The sequence below is a fragment of the Octodon degus genome, unplaced genomic scaffold, assembly GCF_000260255.1.
Source record: "Octodon degus isolate 3935 unplaced genomic scaffold, OctDeg1.0 scaffold00092, whole genome shotgun sequence".
Taxonomy (NCBI): domain Eukaryota; kingdom Metazoa; phylum Chordata; class Mammalia; order Rodentia; family Octodontidae; genus Octodon; species Octodon degus.
In genome coordinates this window covers 1,633,438-1,652,077 of record NW_004524668.1, presented here as the reverse complement: position 1 = coordinate 1,652,077, position 18,640 = coordinate 1,633,438, and the positions used below count along the sequence as shown (strand labels likewise).

At 49.2% G+C, this 18,640-nt stretch overlaps 1 protein-coding gene across 3 annotated transcripts in view; it reads left to right on the top strand.

The window, feature by feature from the left end:
• Nipal3 (NIPA like domain containing 3) overlaps window positions 1-18,640 on the top strand; it is a 63,997-nt gene that overhangs the window by 19,859 nt on the left and 25,498 nt on the right. For all 3 annotated transcript variants that reach the window (XM_004637596.3, XM_023722468.1, XM_023722469.1), the window contains 2 exons: window positions 15,194-15,262; window positions 16,770-16,941. In XM_004637596.3, coding sequence (XP_004637653.1) covers window positions 15,194-15,262; window positions 16,770-16,941 — 241 coding nt within the window. The remainder of the gene's footprint in view (window positions 1-15,193; window positions 15,263-16,769; window positions 16,942-18,640) is intronic.

Sequence of the window (18,640 nt, the reverse complement as noted above, 5' to 3'; positions counted from 1 at the left end):
TATATATATATTCACATCCAGGTGAGAGGATGGAAGTGCCTTAGCACAAAGGAGACTTAGAGGTCATCTCTTCAACTCCCTCACACTTTCTCATTTTATGGACTGCTAAATAGAGGCTGAAAGATGCGAAACGCCATACTTAGCAAGTACACAGACCTAGCACTGGTAGGTTATTAATTCTGGATAGGAGTTATGTTAGTAAGCGTAAGGACTGATACTTATTGAGCTTTTGTTCTGTGCCAGGCACTGTACTAGGTTCTCCCTACGTATTTTCTCAGGTCATCTTCACGGTAGCACTAACGGCAGGTGCAGTTTTCCTCATCTGTGAAGTGGGGGTAATAATACAGTTACCCCCTAGCCGTTGTGGGGATCCAGTGGGTTTCAGCCCTGGGAAACATGTGAAATAGTCACCCACACCTAGCATCCAATTTCTTCGCAGGCTTCTGACTGCCATTTTTATCCCCATTTTGGAGTCAAGGAAACTGAGGCACAGAGAGGTGATGCAGTTGCCCCATTTGACCAGAATTTCAACCTGGGACAGATTGGCCACAGCACCCTTGCCCCATACCACTGCCTCCCTGGTGTTCTGACTCCGCAGCCCGCTCTGCCCAACATACTCCAGCATTCTGGGCTACCCCATATGCCAGAGGGGATGGGGACATATGGGGACCCTAGGGATGGTGAGAAGGCCTACATCATTCTAATTCTGGCCAGCCATCCAGGCAGGATGTACACATGTGGAAAGCCTGCCTGGAATTGGACTCGTTCTAGAGCAAGGACTGACTCTGGTGATCCCAGCAGACTCTGACACCAGGGAGGACCTGCGAGTTCATGGTCGAGGGGTCGCACGGGCTCCTTGGCACTGGCACCCTTCTGCTTCGTCATTTTCCCATAAGACTGTGATCTCCCCTCCATGTGTGGCTAGTGTATTCTTCTAAGGCTGTGGTGGGAGAATATCTGCCCGAATATTGGAGACCTGGAGTTTCAGCCTGGCTCCTTCCTCCCTAGCTGGGTGATCTCGGGCAAGTCTTTTCTCCTCCCCACCTGTGCCTCAGGTTTTATCTCCATAAAACAAAGGGGCAGAGTTCATGACTGGTCTGCAATCCTAACTGGTCACCAGAAATACCTGGGGGCTGTAATATGCGCAGATTTCTTGGGTTTGGGCTCATCTCTTTCTACCTTTACCTTTTTAACTCCTCATCTCTGCCCTCCCTTAAACTGTGGTTGAGCATATCTCGGCTAGAAATCTTGAATCTGCATCTTATAAAATCTCTTTGGGTGAATCAGACAACCTACCAGGTGTGGGAGTGCCGGACCAGATGCCCCGCGAAGCCCCTCTCCTCGGCCTCTAACTTCATCTTGAGAAATCACAATCTGAGGCCCCTGAGTCCTGGTCCTCGCTGCTGTGCACGGTGAGCGCAGCAGACCCTTCTCGAGTGGGCAGTGTTTCTATGATGGGCTTTGTAGGGCCCATGGGCCTCATGGTACTCAGTCAAGATAGAGCTCACTTTTAAAAAAAAAATATTTTATTTCTTTACATATTGAGTATAGGGTCTCACTATGCAGTTCAGAGTTGTAGTGATCCTCCTGTCTCAGCCTCCCCAGTACTGGGATTACAGGCGTGCGCCACCATGCCCTGTTGGGGGCCAGCACAGCATGCAGTACCAGGGATCGAACTCGGGTCCATACACTTGCCAGGCAGGCACTTAGACTGCTGAGCTATCTCCCCAGCCAATATAGAGCTCACTTTTAAGTCAGAACTTTTTTTTCTAAACCATTTTATTGAAGTATAACACACATAGAGAAAATATGTACATCATTAGCACTGGATGATAAATTTTACCTAGAAATACCCGTATATAACTAGCATCCAAATTAAGAGACAGAACATAAGTATCGCCAGAGATCTTTTCACATCCCTCCTTGCCTCACGGGTCATCCGCCTCTCACTGAATCAGCAACGATATGGACAATGAGACAGTCTTTTTTTTTTTTTTTTTTTTTTTAATATTAGAATTTATGTAGCAGTTTCTGCTTTTTTTTTTTAGTATATTTAGTACAGGGTCTATAGAGTCTCGCTACACAGATCAGACTCGTCCTGTTTTCAGCCTCCTAAGTGCTGGGATTACAGGTGTGCGACACCATGCCCAGTCTCAATCACAGCAAGGGGGCGGGTGGCAAACCCAGGCCACTGCAGTCTGCCTAAGCAGGCACTTTAGTCCGCTAAGCTATCTGGCCAGCCCAAGACAGTCTTGACTTGGGAGGAATTTTAGGTGTTCTGGGCCAGCCAAAGGAAGCCCACCAGGACCTTACATCTAAAGGCGCTGAGAGCTTTACCCATGAAGCAACAAGAGCATCCCGGTCTGCTTCTTGATATTAACTTCTGAATTCACAGTGTTATGCTTGGGTCTTCATTTGTAAAGGGGATGGAGTGATGAGCTGGATACCATTCAGTGCCACTGCAAGGAGATATTTTTTATTATTGATAGTTCCCAAGAAAAGGAGGCATGCTGCACCCCTGTATGGGTCAGGGCGCAGAGGGAGCAGGCCTTGATCAGAGCCTTTCATGTGGTTTTCAAGGGAAGGACAAAGCGGGCAGGCCGGCAGCTCGGGACTGGCGGACTTGAAGAATACTGGAGGACTTTGGGACCTAGGAGTTGGCCTGATGGTCTGGTACCCAGGCCTGGGTTAGTGCAGGGTAGAGGAAGTACTGATTATGGTTAGTGAGCCCAGGAGAGGGGGCTCCTGTGCCCTCTCCTCTGCCCTTGGCCCCAGGAGGAGCAGCGTCTCTCCAGGCTGCAAGGCCAGAAACGCCAGAGCACTGAGAGTCCAGAGATGAAGGACCCATGGGGCATTCGGTGGGCCCTGTGATGAATGGCTGCCGAGAACAGCACAGACACAAAGTCTGTGGAAGCAGAACACGCTCCTTGATGAGATTTCTAATAAGTTTCCATTTTAATCACAAATTCAGCACCGTTGCTTATTATGGAATGTCTTCATGCCAGGATAGAAATAAATAAGTCATGGGGGATAAGAATTGAGGCTAAAGACAGGCATGCGAGCATTGGTTAAGAGCCTCCTTGAGATCCATGTGGGGTCAAGAGAAGAGGATCGGGGTTCCAGTCCTGCTCTGCTCCTTCCTAGCTAAGTGACCGTGGACACACACACACACACACACACACACACTCACTCATCCATCCATCCTGTAGCGAATCTGTAGAATGAAGTGGCAACACCTTAGGGCAGCTGTGTGGACCAGTGAAAAAGAGCCTCACTCTGTGCCAGGCACACAGCACATGTTCAACTCAGGAAATACCACAGGACCCTGGGAAGAACAGATGAAGGTGCATAGACTGTCCGAGGAAGGTGTGGTTAATTCTGCTGCAGATGGGGGGAGAGCTTTGTAAGGGGGAGCTGCCTCCTCCCTCCTGTGCTTTGTTAAGGCTACTTTTTTTAAAAAAAAAAAATTATTTATTTATTTATGTGGGGGGGGCATCTCAGCCCACCAGGGGACGGGGCTGGCTGGCATGTGGTGCTGGGGGATTGAACCGCGGTCCCTGTGCTTTGCTAAGCTTGTTCTAAGTAGGTGCTTTAGACCACTGAGCCATCTCACCAGCCCCATTAAGGCTACTTTGAGTGCAAGGAATAAAGACCCATTCCAGAGATGCTGACGCAAGAAGGGAAATTACAAGTTTACAGGGAAGCTCATGACTCCCGGGAGCAAGAAGAGGAGGGTTTAGAAGGTACAGGAACTCCTACTTCTCCCCTCTTTACAAGAGGGAAGATCCAGGTGGCCCACCGAGAGTCAGATGTCTGCCCTGGCCCAGTCATTAACAGCCAGAGGGGTGGCAGTGGCTGGGAGGTGTGGCAGCCAACAAAAATAGTCCTGGGGCTCCAAGATTGTGGGTCACTCTCAGAAGAGAATAGTGGTGGGTGCTAGCAGCCTGTTCGCAAGTCTGCCTTTTGTATTTGAGACGAGGAGAACACCAGGAAGCCCCAAGTGTAGCTCCACCCGTAGGCTGAAGCCTTACCCTCTGCACTACCCGACAGGGCATGAATTGCAGTTGCTGGGGTGGGGGCAGTGCTCATGAGGGTGACCCGAATGAGGACGAGGAAACCTAAGCTATCTGTGCCGCTCTGTTTCTGCTTGAGAAATCCTATCCATCCTGCCAGCCTTGGCATCACCTTTTCCCTGATGCCTGTGTGTCTGCCTGCCCTTTACCCAAGCCAATTACCAGCGCTGTCATCACCATAGTGACAATGGCTGGTAGCACGGGTTGAGTGCGTGCAAGTGGACCAGGGTCTGTGCTCCTCCTCACCAAAGCCCACGAGGTAAACTCTATCGCAACCCCTGAGATACTGGCACAAAGAGACAATTAACTTGCTCGAGGCCACATAGTTAATAGGTAGAAAAGGTGGGATTTGCATCCAGTTGGTGCACTGCCAAGCCTTTGGTCTTGCTTGTGCTGCTTACGTTGTGGCTGGTACCCTGCAAGCCCTTTCTGCTCCCTGGCACTGAGGATTAAGTGTGGAAGTGACAGTTACACAGAAGGTGATGTCTCACCTGCCGGGGAAGGTGTCAGAGAGGTGCGTGGGCCAGGTGACAGGTACCGAGCCCGTGAGCCAGCCTGATGCATGCCCTCCGTTGGAATGCAGCCACCCTGGAGTAAGCCAGGCTGCAGGAGTTAGCACTTACTTGCTTATACTTTGGGCCCAAGGCATTGTGGGAGATCAGATTAAACAGCAAGTGATGACTAGTCCTGTCACTGCAGTATTTAAATAGAGGCTTCTAATAGCAGACATGAAGCAGGCCTTGGGGATGGCAGATCTGAGTGGAGCATACCAATATTCATACAGGGTTTTCTGCCTCTGACCTGTAGCTGCCTTCCTGGGAACAATTTTTTTTTTTTTTTTCAGAGTTGTAGGTGGTAAATGATCACTTCTTGGATGAGAAAATATCAGAGACAGAAGGTCTTTAGCGCTATTGCTAGTAATAATAATAAAGGTGAACCCTAGTACCTAAGCATTATGGTGCACACTGATTCCAGCTACTCTGGATGCCAAGGTAGGATGAGCGGAAGTTCAAGGCCAGCCTGGGCAACTTAGACCTGGTTCAAAAAAGTTTTGTTGTTGTTTAATTAGGTTTTTGAGACAGGATCTTACTGTCTGTTCCAGCTGGTCTAGAGCTCGCTGTGTAGGCCAGGCTGCCCTTGAACTTGCAGTGATCTTCCTGCCCCAGTGTCCTGAGTGCTAGGGTTATAGGAGCATGCCAGCATGCCCAGGTCAAACTTTTAAAAAGGAAGAGAGTGACTGGAGATGTAGCTCAGTGGTGGAGCACTTGCATAGCATGTGTGAGGTGAGAGAGAGACAGAGAGACAGAGAGGAAAAGGGAGAGGGGAGAGAGAGAGGAAGGAGGGATGGAGGGAGGGAAGAGAAAGAGAGTAACAGCTAGAATTGCTCTAGTATTTACTCTGTCACGTGGTATTTCACCCTATGCCCCACTTCGTGTAACATGATCCTAAGAGAGTTTGTAATAGCCCCTGTTGTTGAGATGTGGAAGCCCAGGCTTGGAGAGTTGAGAAACCCCTCTGAGGTCCTGCAGCAAGGAAGTAGCAGAGGCCAGAACCCAGCCCAGGTCCCTTGTCCTCCCGAGTCCACACTGGGTCCACCCTGCCACTGGCTCACTGTGCAGCATTGGTGGAGTCTCAGGCAGGTCTCACTCCGAATAACCCCCGTGAGAATCCAAGTGCCCCTCAGCAAAGCAGAATCCAGTGGTTTGAGGATCCTGCCAGTGAGCCAGAGGCGGAAGCTGCCCTGCATCTCCCTGTCTTCCCTGCTCCCCCAGGACTGGGCACCATCTGCCAGTCTTGAGCTCTGCGGGAGGAGCTTGCTGGCGGAGCCCTTCTACAGCTCAGTTGCCCTGTGCTAGGCCCTGGGGGTGGCTGGTAGGTGTATGCTCAAGCTGCGTAACCCCTGGGCAGTGGTGGCTGCTTCCCTGAGTTTAAATGCCTGTAAAACTGAAGTAGTCATCACTTCATAAGGGTTCAGGGGCATAATTAGCACTGATTCAGTCTTGGAGAGACCTAGGAGGAAGGGTGTGAGTTATGTCTGGTGCTACCGGGTCTGTCTGAACCTGCTTGTTATGTGTGGAGGTCAGAGTGTTGTGGAAATAGCATTTAAAGGTACCGTGGTGCCTGAGTCATTGGTCGGATCGTGGCACTTACAAGCTAAGGTTTCTTTTTTCCTAATTTACTTTGCTCCCTCTGAAAGACACCTTTAGGACTCAGGCTAGAGGAGCCTTTGTCACCAGGAGGCCAGAAGTCGGACTGCTAGCTTCAAGGCCTCTGTCCTTACCCTCACCAGGTAATTAATTTCACTGCCCCGAGGCTCGCTCGTTCATCTGTACACTCCTCCCAGTACGGGCTAAGAACTGTGCTCAGTGGTTGACGGGCTAAGGACTGTGCTCAGTGGTAGCACTTACTTCATAGGCTTGTCTGTGGCCCAAGGAGAATGCAGAGGAGGAGCTTCATGCTACACTTATTGTAAGATGTGTTTGCTGCTTTGATTGGTTTGTCCTTGGGAATTGTAAAATTTTCATTTCTGGATTCTACCCCACTTACCCTGACATGGCATACTAGTGGGCTTTCTGTTGCTTTTGACAAAATATCTAAGAAAACCAGCTTAAAAGAAGCAAGACTTATTTTGGATCACAGTTTCAGAGGTTTCAGGCCACAATCATCCATGGCCTCCATCACATTGGGCCTGAAGCAAGTCAGAACATCAGGGTGGGAGGGCGTGGCCAAGGAGAGCAAGGGGGCGTGGCTAAGGAAAGCAGCTCACATCATGATAGACGGGAAGTAGAAAGACCACGAGAAAGAAACAGATGAGAAGAGAAACCAGAGAGAAGATACACCCTTCAAAGGCACATCCAGTGACCTGCTGCATCCAGTTAGGCTCCACTTTAGTGGATTAATCCATTGATAACACTGGAGCCCTTGTGACCTGGCCACTTACCCCAAGCTAACCTCTGTACAGTGCTGCACTGGAAACCAGCCTCCCAACATGAGCCTCTTGGGGCACAGTTTAGACCCAGTTCCTAATGGGTGTCTTGTCTGGGAGGCAGAGGCTCTCCTTCCTACTCTGAGTCTCCCTTCCCCTTGGTGGCAAGTCAGTAACACATTCCCAGGTGCCCCTGTGGATTTATTCAACATCATGTGAGAAGACAACTCAGTCTCTCAGAGCAAAAATAATAGTGTATAACAGTAAAAGGTTGAACTGTATGAAACTGCCTGTTTTATAGGTCAAAAATGTACAGATACTAATAATTTATATGGTTGACCTTAATTGTAAGTACTAAAGTAGGTTTCTTTCTCCAGATCATCCCAGAAAGGCCCTGAAAGTAAGGTGCTGTCTCCTCACTAGATAAACCTGCCTTTAGAGAAAGCTGCCCTCTAGCTACAGCTGTGTGGGCCCCTGTGGCTTCTTTGTCTCCCATAGAGCCCACAGCTGGCAGCCCTGGTATGTCCTTAGAAACTAGGGTCCTTCAGTCTCCACCTGCCCTAGTCAATGGCCCCTCATTAGCATAAGCCCAGGGGCTGCTGGGTAGGGCTTAGGTCAGGCTCCCTGGCTTTGGCTTTGGCTTTGTCTCCTCCACTGGCCCCACACTTACTGAATAGCTTCCCTTGAAGGCCTCAGACTTGACCATCTAAGAAACACTCCCTGCTTCCTCACACCTTTTAGTTGCCCTTTAAAATGTTCCATTACAAGTTAAAATACAGTATTTGTAAAGTATATAAATACTAATATTTTTTAACTCTGTTACTCCTCACTGAAGCCCCTGAACATGAAGACCACCCTGTACCCACCACCACGCTTCTGAAAAATACCTAAACCAAGTCCCTGAGCTGTTGAAGGTCAGACTCGATTTTTCTTTCTCCTTCAGTTTGGATTTCCCATACAGAATCTTCCCAGAAGTGTGCCTTTTAACACTTAGAAGTTTCTGAGCACCTGTCATCTTCTGTGAAAAGAAAATCTTCAGGCAAATGTAATAGGGTTTATTTGAGCAAAGCCTCACTCATGCATTGAGCAGCCTTCAAAATAGGAGACCTGGGGAGAGCTCCCCTAGCAGTATGGGCAACAAGCTTCCACAGGGTGAATGCAAAAACAAAGAAACTGTCTGATCTGATTGGCTGTAGCTCAGGGTTTGCCTTGTTTGAGTGTGTCCAATCCCTGGTCAGAGGTTAGCAGGCTGTTTCTGATTGGCTCAGTTTAAATTCTGTTTTATATTGATGGGTTTGGTTGTCTAGGAACCTGTCACTGAAACTGGCTCAGCCTAATGGCCTTTGGTCCTAATAGTAATGATGATAATAATAATAGATTTGTATCTGTTAGAAAAGATACAAAGCATGTAATTGCATTTTTTTAAAACTTTCTTGAACATGAGGTTTTGAAGAGTTGGTTCAATCAGAAGAAATCTTTGGAGGGGGCCAGGGAGATAGCGCAGTAGAATAAGTGCTTCCCTGGCAAGCACAAGGGCCTGAGTTCAATCCCAATTCAGCCAAAAAAAAAAAAAAAAAAAAAAAGTATTCTATGGGTATTTTGGGGTACAAGCAATGATTAATACACTGTGCAGTTTTACAAATACTGAGCCCCAAACTATTTTTCCCCCAAACTATTGTATTAGAAATGAATATTTGATTGAGAAGAATGAGGCTTTAAAAAAAATGAATAGCAAGATGAATATAGCTTACTAGGACGAAGGAGAGGTTGGCATCAATTCTGTTGCAAGCTTGGATTTATGAAGCTGGGAGTGCTATGAGCGTTGTTCACAGTGGAGTAAGTACCTGGTGTAGGGGATTTCTAACTGGTGGTCAACTTCTTCCGCCCAGCCGAATTAAACTAGCATGGTGCTGGGTGTGGGAGTCCCACCTGGGGGTTGTTGCCAGCAGCGTAATGGCAGAACAAGAGAAGCTGCCAAAGTGCTGTTAGGGATGCTGTTTGGAGAAGCTGAGAGCTGTTGGAAGCTGCTAGATCTCTTGGGCTGTTCTGCTGGAGGACCTTGATGTGCTGGCTTTCCCAATGAACATGAAATGCTCTGGTCCTCGTCTTGAGCATCGCTTCTTGGCTGTGGAAGGGAAGATGGTGTACTGCTCAGCCTCATGGGAAGCTTGCTGCATTGGCTTTCCTGATGGGAACTCGGCTTTCCTCATCACTGGAAGAGCTCGGGAGTTGTTCGGGTCCTCGCTTGCTGAGGATGGCTGTGGTACTTTTGGGGGAGCTCTGGTGCTTAGCTGGAGTGTCGCTTCCTGGCTCCAGTGCAGCTCCCTCAGCCTGCCAGCACAGATCCTTCGTCCTGTTGGCATAGGCTTCCTAGCTTCCACCACTGACCTTTGGGCCTTGTTATGATTTGTGTATAGTTGTCCCCGCAAAGCCTCATGGAGTCTTGGGGCAGCTTCTAGAGTTTGTGATTGATTATTGTGGGTGTGGATGCTGCTCCTGCCCTGGGGCAGGTAATTTGCATTTCAGGGTGAGGAAAGAGAAGCTAGCTGCTTGAGCTGCGACCACTCCTTTTCCTGCTTGAGAAGCTTCCACTTCTTGCCCTTTGCCTCTGCCATGAAAGGTTGCCCTCTGTCATGTGCCGCTCTGCCTTGGAGCCAGCTGAATATGGACTGAACCCTCCAGTAACTGTGAGCTAAATAAACCTTTCCTTCATTTTAAGAGTTGGGTATTTGTCCCAGCAACGAGTGACTAAGACAGGCCTTTCCAGTGCAGATCCATGAGGCAGACCTGCATGAGACTTTGTCATGTGCTCTAGGCCTCCTGTTGGATTTGTAGGAGACATTGTTATGAGCTCTAGGTCTTCAGCTGGACTCATGCAGGGTGTTAGGATCCAGGCCCTCAGCTGGGGTCTTTAGTGTTTATGTGTTTGGACAGATTTCCTGTACTTCTAGTATATGATCCTTAGGTGATTCGTTATAAATACTATTATAAAAATGTGTCCTGTATTATATTGTTCCCCTTGCAAGAACCCCAAACCACGACACCTGGGATGGGAGAGAGCTGTTGTAAGTCTCACTGAATTCTTAGAACGTCTTCGAAGCTGTATGCTAAAAATCCTGTAGTAATAAACCAGTCTTATGTGCATATCAGCTGTCAGTATGATTAAGCATCGTTGGATTTTTTTTTCCAAAGCAAAGTGATAAGCCACATCTAGTTTGCCATAGGATTTATTTTGCTTTCACCATTCCTATCAAATTCATCTTTTGAAAAGGCGTTAACAATTATGAGTTTTTTGGTTTTTTTTTCACTTAGTGACACCTTGAGAAAGGAATTTGACTCCTTCAGTGTGGCAGATAAGGGACAAAAAGCCCTTTCAGAAATAAAAGATAGAATATAGTTCAATAAGAGAGATATTCAACAAGAGAGATGGCACCTGAACTGAAGATCAGATTTATAGAGCAAAGCAGGTGAGCCCGTGTCCCTTGGAAGCACAAATGAGCAGATATTTAATTATAATAAAGGTTCCCATTAGGAGAATACCCAGGGCGCTTACAGCCCTCTGGTGGAAGGTAGGTCGGGGATGGCGAGGCACAAACTGCAGTGTGTTGGGACAAGAACTTCAGATCTGTGGCAGTGGAGTCTCACAGGGGCTAGCTGGAAAAGCTCCCATGCATCTTGTGGGGATCTAAATAATAAAATAACTAGTAAGTATCTAAACACTAGGCAAGGAGACAATGCGGGGGAGAGGGGGTAAAATCAGTTGACAACCTGTTTGCTAGTATTGTCTCTGTGTGTGTGTGCAGGAGCCTCCAAAGGAAGAGGCGTAGGTCCTTGGGGAGTGTCAAGAATGCAGAAAGCACGAGCTCGTGAGCCTTGGTTGTTGGTTGCCAGGTCTTGCGCAGCCCTTTGGGATGACAGAATCATTATCGGCACTGCCAGAAAAGGCAACCACTGTCAATATTGTGGGGTTGCTAGGTGAGCCGAAGATAGCTCGAGTCCCCCATCTTTGTGAAGAAGTCTCGACCCAGGAAAGGCATTGCACACTCAGGCATTACCAAGAAGGCATAGATAAGGAGAAAATTAGGCCATAGCACAAAGGAAGAGTAGAGCATTTGCTCACAAGCGTTGGCCCTTTTGGTGCACATAATCCAAGAAGAGTTGGGAGCTGTTGTCTGGAATAGAAGGTAATGGCAGAGTAAGAGGCCCCACCAGCAAGGAGGACATCGATGGCCCCACCTGCAGCGTCCACTGTTGCCCAAGGCGCCCTCCCGCTGAGGGTGATGTCAGGCTGGAGGGTGGCCGGAACCTCAGGCTTCCTTATTCCAGGGACAACAGTTGGGGACCTGGACCAGGGTCCTTTGATCCTCAGGACAGTAAGCTCCCCCAGGGTCCCATCTTGCTACAGGTAGACCAAGGTGACTTGCTCTTCCAGTGAACCACCTGCCTGCCTGATTGACACATCCCAGTTAGCTTACTTTCCTTGAGAGAGAAGCCAGTGGTCACCGCCATGCAGCAAGGAGCTCCATAGATGTTTTGTCCTTTTATTCTCATTGAGTCCTCAGGCCCTTTTTCTCCCTCTTAATACTTGGTTATAAAAAAAAAAGAGAGAGAGAGAGAGCGAGAACAAGAATTAGCAGCATTTAGAAGGTCATTGTTGGGAGTTTTGGATCCCAAAGATATTTTTTGTAATTTCCTAATGTCTGAAGCTGACTGGGTAAGGAGTGCGGTGTTAGAAGGCATCCTTATTATTTCTCAGAATTGTCGCAGAAGCCCGCCAAATCCTGTTTGATTTGCTTTTGGTCCTGCAGAGAGAGAGGTTGTCGGGCTGTAGAACCTCGGAACACACCGATATTTCTGAGGACCTAGTTAGGGGAACACTGACTTGGTTAATCTCTGGTGACTCTGTAGCTCTGAAATCCTGAGACTGGACATGAGAGTACTGTTTCTGCCTTCAGAGAGTTTTACTTTCTGTGTGTGTGTTTGATGTAAATCCATTTTGGTGTGGCCTGATCGTTCACTTGATTCTGTGGGCGCCTGGTGTGGAGTAGGCTGGAGGGGTCCTAGCCAGCTTCCAGCCCAGGATTTACTGTTTCCCAATGGGGATACACAGGTGTGACCAGGGACTTGTCTAAGGTAATACGAACGTAACAATAGAGCCAGGACCACATGCCAGGCTCCAGGCTCAGCATCTTTCCCTTACGCTGCAGCCCAGGGCCTTGCCGGGGTGGAGGGTAGGGGGTCAGAGACACTAACTAGTCTATGACCACCTCAGCCAATAGGTGTCCCTCTTCCTTTGTCACCCATGCTGTCCCTCCGCCTTTCAAGAGCGAGTGAGAAGGTGGGCAGCCGGGTGGCCCTCACTTCTTAGGGTCATCTATCCTGAGGAGCAGGCCCCAGCCAACTCCAGCCACCACGGATCTGCTTGTCCTTGTCCCTTTCCAGAGCAAGGAGCCTCTGAGAGCAGGAACTGTGTGGTCCCCATCACTGTGGATTCCTGGGGTCTGGCCCACATTTTGAAGATTGGGCAGGGCTTCCGAAGGAAGGGCATGCGCCAGAGGGGCAAAGGGGACTGGTAAAGATACATCCTGGGAAGGATTATTGATATTTGGCTAAGTACAGCTTGCTTTAGTGTGTAGTGGCGCAATAACATGGATGAGTGTGTTGGGGACAAGATATATCAGGTGGCTTCAGTGCTCAGTATGCTTTGAGCAGAAATTCCACTTCTGAGATTTATCCCAAGAGCCTCATTCACATAAGTCTATGAGGACATTCAATTACAGCACTGATTTTTTTTTTGGGGGGGGGATTTCTTTTCTTTCTTTTTTTTTTTTTTTTTCTTAGTGGTACTGAAGATTGATCCCAAAGCTTCACACATGCCAAGCAAGCATCTGGCACCAAGCTACCTCCTCATCCTATTCTCCTCTCCTCTCCTCTCTTCTGTTGTCCTCTCTTCCCTTTTCTTTTACTTCATAGACAGAATCTCACTAAGTCATTTTTCAGGGCTAGCCTCAAATTTATGAACCTCCTGGCTCAGCCTCCCAAGTAGCTGAGATATCGGGTGTGCACCACCCGATACGCACACAGAAAGTAAAGCTCTCTGAAGGCAGAAACAGTACCCTCCTGTCCTACTGCAGGATTTCAGAGCTAAAGGGTCACCGGAGATTAACCGAGCCAGGGTTCCCCTAACTAGGTCCTCAGAGGTATCAGTGTTTTCCAAGGTTCGACAGCCTGGCAACCATCTCTCTTTCTGCAGGACCTAAATAGCCATAGCCTTATTTTCAATAAAGGAAACAAGGGTGGAGGGTATAGCTCAGTGGCATAAGCACCTCTGCCTGGCAAGCACAGGATCCCTACTTCAATCCCCAGTACCCCAAGAATAAATAAGAAGCAGTCTAAATATTAAATAATAGCAGTACAGTGACAAATCTGTAGCTCACCAAAAATGAGTTATTTGGGACTTTTAAAATGATTAAATTTCTTTGACAGAGAAATTTGTAATATGTTGAGTAAAAAGAGAGAGAGAGAGAGAGAGAGAGAGAGAGAGAGAGAGAGAGAGAGAGAGAGAGAGAGAGAAAGAGAAACAGGCCACTCCATTCTTTACCGTTATCTGTGCCAGCAGGATTTATTTATTTATTTATTAAATTTTATTTATTTATTTGTGTGTGTGTGGTCAGCCCACTGGGGGCAAGGCTGGCTGGCATGTGGTGCTGGGGGATTGAACCGCGGTCCCTGTGCTTTGCTAAGCTTGTTCTAAGTAGGTGCTTTAGACCACTGAGCCATCTCACCAGCCCACCAGCAGGATTTATAATCTTATGTTTCTAAAGTAAATTAACATTTCCACTGATACCTACATTTATGGGCAGAAAAACATTTATAGGAATAAGAACTAAAATGTTTATAGAAATCTGTGGGTTAAAGAACAACAGGTGAGGGCCAGTGGTATAGCTCAGTGGACTAAGCACTTGCTTAGGTAAGCACAGGGCCAGGGTTCCATCCCTGGTTCCGCATGCTGCGCCGGCCCCACCTCCGGGTGCGCTGAGCCGGTGATGGAGTCCAGGCATGGTGGCACATACCTGTAATCCCAGCACTTGGGAGGCAGAAATCAGGAGGATTACTACTAATGTGGACTGTGTAGTGAAACCCTGCACAACAACAACAACAACAACAACAAAAAACAGGTAGCTTTTCTATTGTGTTATTATTTTTTGTGTATTTTTTTCCTCATTGCTCTACAATGAATACATGCATGGTAGTGGTAGTTAGTTTGAAAAAAAAAAATACTATGTCAGAGCTGGAGAGATAGCTTGGTGGTCTAAGTGCCTGCCTAGGCAAGCACAAGGACCCAGATTCAATCCCCAGTACCACATGCTATGCTGGCCCAGAAACTGGATGTGGTGGCTCACACCTGTAATCCCAGTGCTGGGGAGGCTGAGACAGGAGGATCACTATGAGTCTGAGCTGCCTAGGAAGACCCTGTACCAAATTTTAAAAAAGATTTAAAAACATTTTTAAATACCATACTAAGTGCCCCACCACCACCACACACTGAGATGGCAATGAAGACTGGGCGTGGTGGCGCATGCCTGTAAGCCCAGCTCTTGGGAGGCTGTAAACAGGCGGATCACTACAAGTCCATCTAGTAGTGAGACCCTGATCACCCTGTAGACCCTTCCCTAAAATACTAAATAAATAAATAAAATACCATGCCAAAGGATTACCCATAAAGTGATGTCAATTAACTTTTTATAAAGTAAATAACTGAAGGCACACTAAGCAAGTCACCGAGCTGCACTGAGCTTCCCCGGGACGTGCTCATCTGTTAGGACAGCGCAAAGGAGAAGCGACAACCCACACTGCTGTCACAGGTTCTGATTCCTGAGTGTTGCATTCCCGTGTGAGGGGATAGCAGATGGATCAGCCCCGGCTGTGGAGGAGCGAGTGTCTTTAGGCCTTGGCAGGTCGTGATGTCCACAGATACCTGAAAACGACATTTTTGGGAAGCACCCAGTTCAGGGGGCATTTTATAACTCAGCAAGGTGGCCATGGGAGGTCCAATCCCTGTAGCTCCTCTAGGGACGGGAATGATGAGCGTCGTTCTGGTTTCGAGAGCAACAGCACACAGTGGGGTGTCAGCTGCGACCTGGGGGCCCCCAGCCTGCGTGTGGCTCATGGCTGCTCTGACTTTTCCCTCTAGGAAAACCTGATTGGCGCCCTCTTGGCGATTTTTGGGCACCTCGTGGTCAGCATCGCGCTTAACCTGCAGGTAAGTCGATCACCAGCACCGTCTGGCAGGTGGGTTGGGTGTCTTGTCTAAGTCCAGCTGTGCCCTCCTTGTGCTGTGGAGGGGTGCGCCTGGGTCTCTGCCTTCTGGGCTATTCCTGAGTCTCTGGACTCTGCTCCCCCATCCCACTCCCACCCCCCACCAGGCCAGCCTCCTGCTCCTCCCCTCCTCTCCTCCCCTCTCCCCCTCCCGCTGGCTGTGCGGTGATTCCTGTGGGCCTCTCAGCCTCTCCTGTTCGCCAGGCTGCTGAGCTGTCCTGGTGTTCGCACTGCCCCTTGCTTAGATGCATCCAGGTTGCAGCTACTAAACACAGCCCCTGGGTCCAGCTGTGTGCAGACAGCTGTGGTTTGGGACACGCTGGCAGCTGGAGGAGCTCCTCTGGGGGGCACGAGAAACTGGCTTTCTGTCTGCAGGTGCGTCTTGGAGGCAGGAAGTGCTAATGCCCCTGGAGGCAGCCAGCCTGTGGGGATGAGAGCCCTGAGTTCCCAAGCCCAGGGGATTAATTTGCTCATGAATGCGGCTTTCATTGGTTCCTTTCCATTCTGCCCTTCCCTCCCCCTCCTTCCCCTTCCCCCTCCTAACTCCCTTCCCCCTCCTAACTCCCTCCCCCCCAACTCCCTCCCCCTAGGCCCCTCCCCCTCCCATCTCCCTCCCCCTCAGCCCCTCCTCCTCCCTCCTCTCTCCTTCCCCCCCTTACTTGTACTTCCTGGAAGCCTTTCCCACAGAAACCCCATGCTCCCATGTTCTCGTCTCAAGGGCAGCTTCTCAGAAGCCCAAATTGAGACTTGACACCCACTAGCTGGATAAATCCCACAGCACACCGGCTGGAGCTGCCCCGCCTGGTTGGAGCAGCAGGAGACCCGTGCCCTGTGGATGCACACATGTGTTGCGTGTTTTTGTACATGTGTGCCTTGCGCATCTCACTGCTGTGCGTGTGCATGTGTGCATATGAACGTCTCTGTATGTTTTTCTGGAAAATGTGGTCCCTGGGCTACCCCCCTAGGGAGCTGCCGGCCACCTCCAGGAGGGAGCAAGGCTGAGCAGCCATCCCACGCGTGCAGACTCCTGGGACCTGCAGCCTGAGGGAGAAGCCACCTGGGAGCTGGCCCAAGTGGGGCTTCCCAGACTGTGGTCCCCACGTGGACCATGCCTGCCTGTGACAGGCATTAGAAATGCCCATTTCCAGGCTCTGTCCACACCTCGGCAGAGCCCAGCTGAGGTTCAAGCCCAGGTGTGTAGTGTTGCATATCTCCCCAGGGAAGTGTTCACGCTTCTTAGGCAGCTGGAGAACAACTTGTCTTGGAATAACAGCCAGCTGGTTTTGGATGGTCCCTGTTTCCTTCTTCTCTGAAGGACTCCAGAGACGACGAGGCGGGGCTAGCTGTATTCATGTTGAAAGCAGGTGTAGATGGGTGGGGGGACGTGCTTCACGGTGTTTTTTTTTCCCTCCAAATATCTGGGCAAACCGCATTCCTGCTTGGATTTGCAGAAGTACTGCCACATCCGCCTGGCAGGCGCCAAGGACACCCGGGCCTATTTCAAGACCAAGACATGGTGGCTGGGCCTGTTCCTCATGCTGCTGGGTGAGCTGGGTGTCTTCGCCTCCTACGCCTTCGCCCCGCTCTCGCTGATTGTGCCGCTCAGCGCGGTCTCGGTGATAGGTAAGCCTGGGCCCCAGCCTCGCCCTGGACACATTGTGTGCATGCCCTGAGTGTCGCCACGGGATGAAAGGCACTCGGGAGGCGTACCCCTTTTGCTTCAGGAATAATACCTAACCCTACAAAGGACTTTAAACACACCAGTGCTCTTCTAACACTCCCAGCAGGGTTTCCAGGGAGGTACTCTTCTTCTGCCCATTTTACAGATGAGGACACTGAGGCACGAAGTGGTGAAGTGACTTCCCCTAAATTTTACTGGGAGTGAGTAGCAGGGCTGAGATGTAAACTGGGTTCCCTGGCCCCAGAACCTGTTTTAAGATTCAGGAAGTTTATTTGGAATTGTTTTTATTGCTATATCAGAAGGAAAAATAACCTTCTTGACACCATAAGATGAGCTAAGTATTCAGAGGGTTCTAATTTTCGTGTGCCTCCGAAAGACACGTGTTCAGTTCTTTCTCTGATTTATTTACATCCACTGATACTATTTCCGTAACGTTCCCTTTCTCACCTGCTGTTTTTCTATGATTTCTAACCACTACTGAATGAGTGTTTCAGAGCATAGGAACCAAGCAAACTGCAAAGCAGCTTTAATGTCCAGGATGTTATAGAACAAACAGGATTTGAGAAAATTCTTGGGCGTGGTGGTTTATGCCTGTAATTCCAGCACTCAGGAGGCTGAGGCAGGAGGATCACTGCAAGGTTGAGGCCAACCTCATCTACATAGTGACTTCGAGGCCAGCCTGAACTACATAGTGAGACCCTGTTTCATAAAGGGGGTGTGGGCAGGGATATGGCTCAGGGGCATAAGCCTGGTAAGCACAAGGTACTGAGTTCAATTCCTGGCACCAAAAAGAAAAAAAAGAATTTGAAAGTTCTGCAGTTAATAAACAATAGCTTTCTGTTCCCAGGAGCTGGCACAGTGAACTTGCTCTGAAAGGTTGCCTTCCATTTTGCCAGCAAGCGTAACCTGTCTAGTCCTTCCCTGCCCTTGAGGGAGAGTGGTGTGCAGGAGTCTGACTCCTGCTTGCATTCAGAAGGCCTCTCCCTGTGCAGCAAGGCCTGGCAGGACACAGCCCTGGGAACTGGCGCCTGCTCTGCGGCTGAGCTTTCCTCCTGAGCCAGCCTGGAGGGGCCTGAAAATCCTCAGCGCTTCAGGCAGCCCTGGCCGTCAGCAGGCGTTGGCAAAGGGGGCAAATCGATTTGCTTTCTCTAACCCTGTTACGAGACCCTCCTCTTCCTTTGGCCTAGTGTTGGTAAACAAAAGCCTAACAGGCACCTGGGTCTTCACTATGCTGTGCTCTCCCCCAGCATCTATCTATCTATCTATCTATCTATCTATCTATCTATCTATCTAGATATCTAGATATCTAGATATCTATCTATCTTCCTTTCTTCCGCGGAACCGGGGATTGAACTCAGGCCCTTGGGCTTGCCAGGAAAGCACTTATTCTATTGAGCTATCTTCCTGGCTCTCCCCCGGCATCTTGAAAGTGTACTTTGTACGCACCTCAGGAAGCCCAGCCACTTGGCTTCGGTCCCACCATCGGCTGGGGTCTTTGGCCCATTTTCTGCATTCATGCTAATGCCCAGCCATGAGAGAGAGAGTCATAGTATAAGAACTCCAAAGAAGAAATACAAATAGAAAGATATAATACAAGGAAAGGGAAAGCAGGATCTCAAGGACTAACTAATCAAGAGAGGG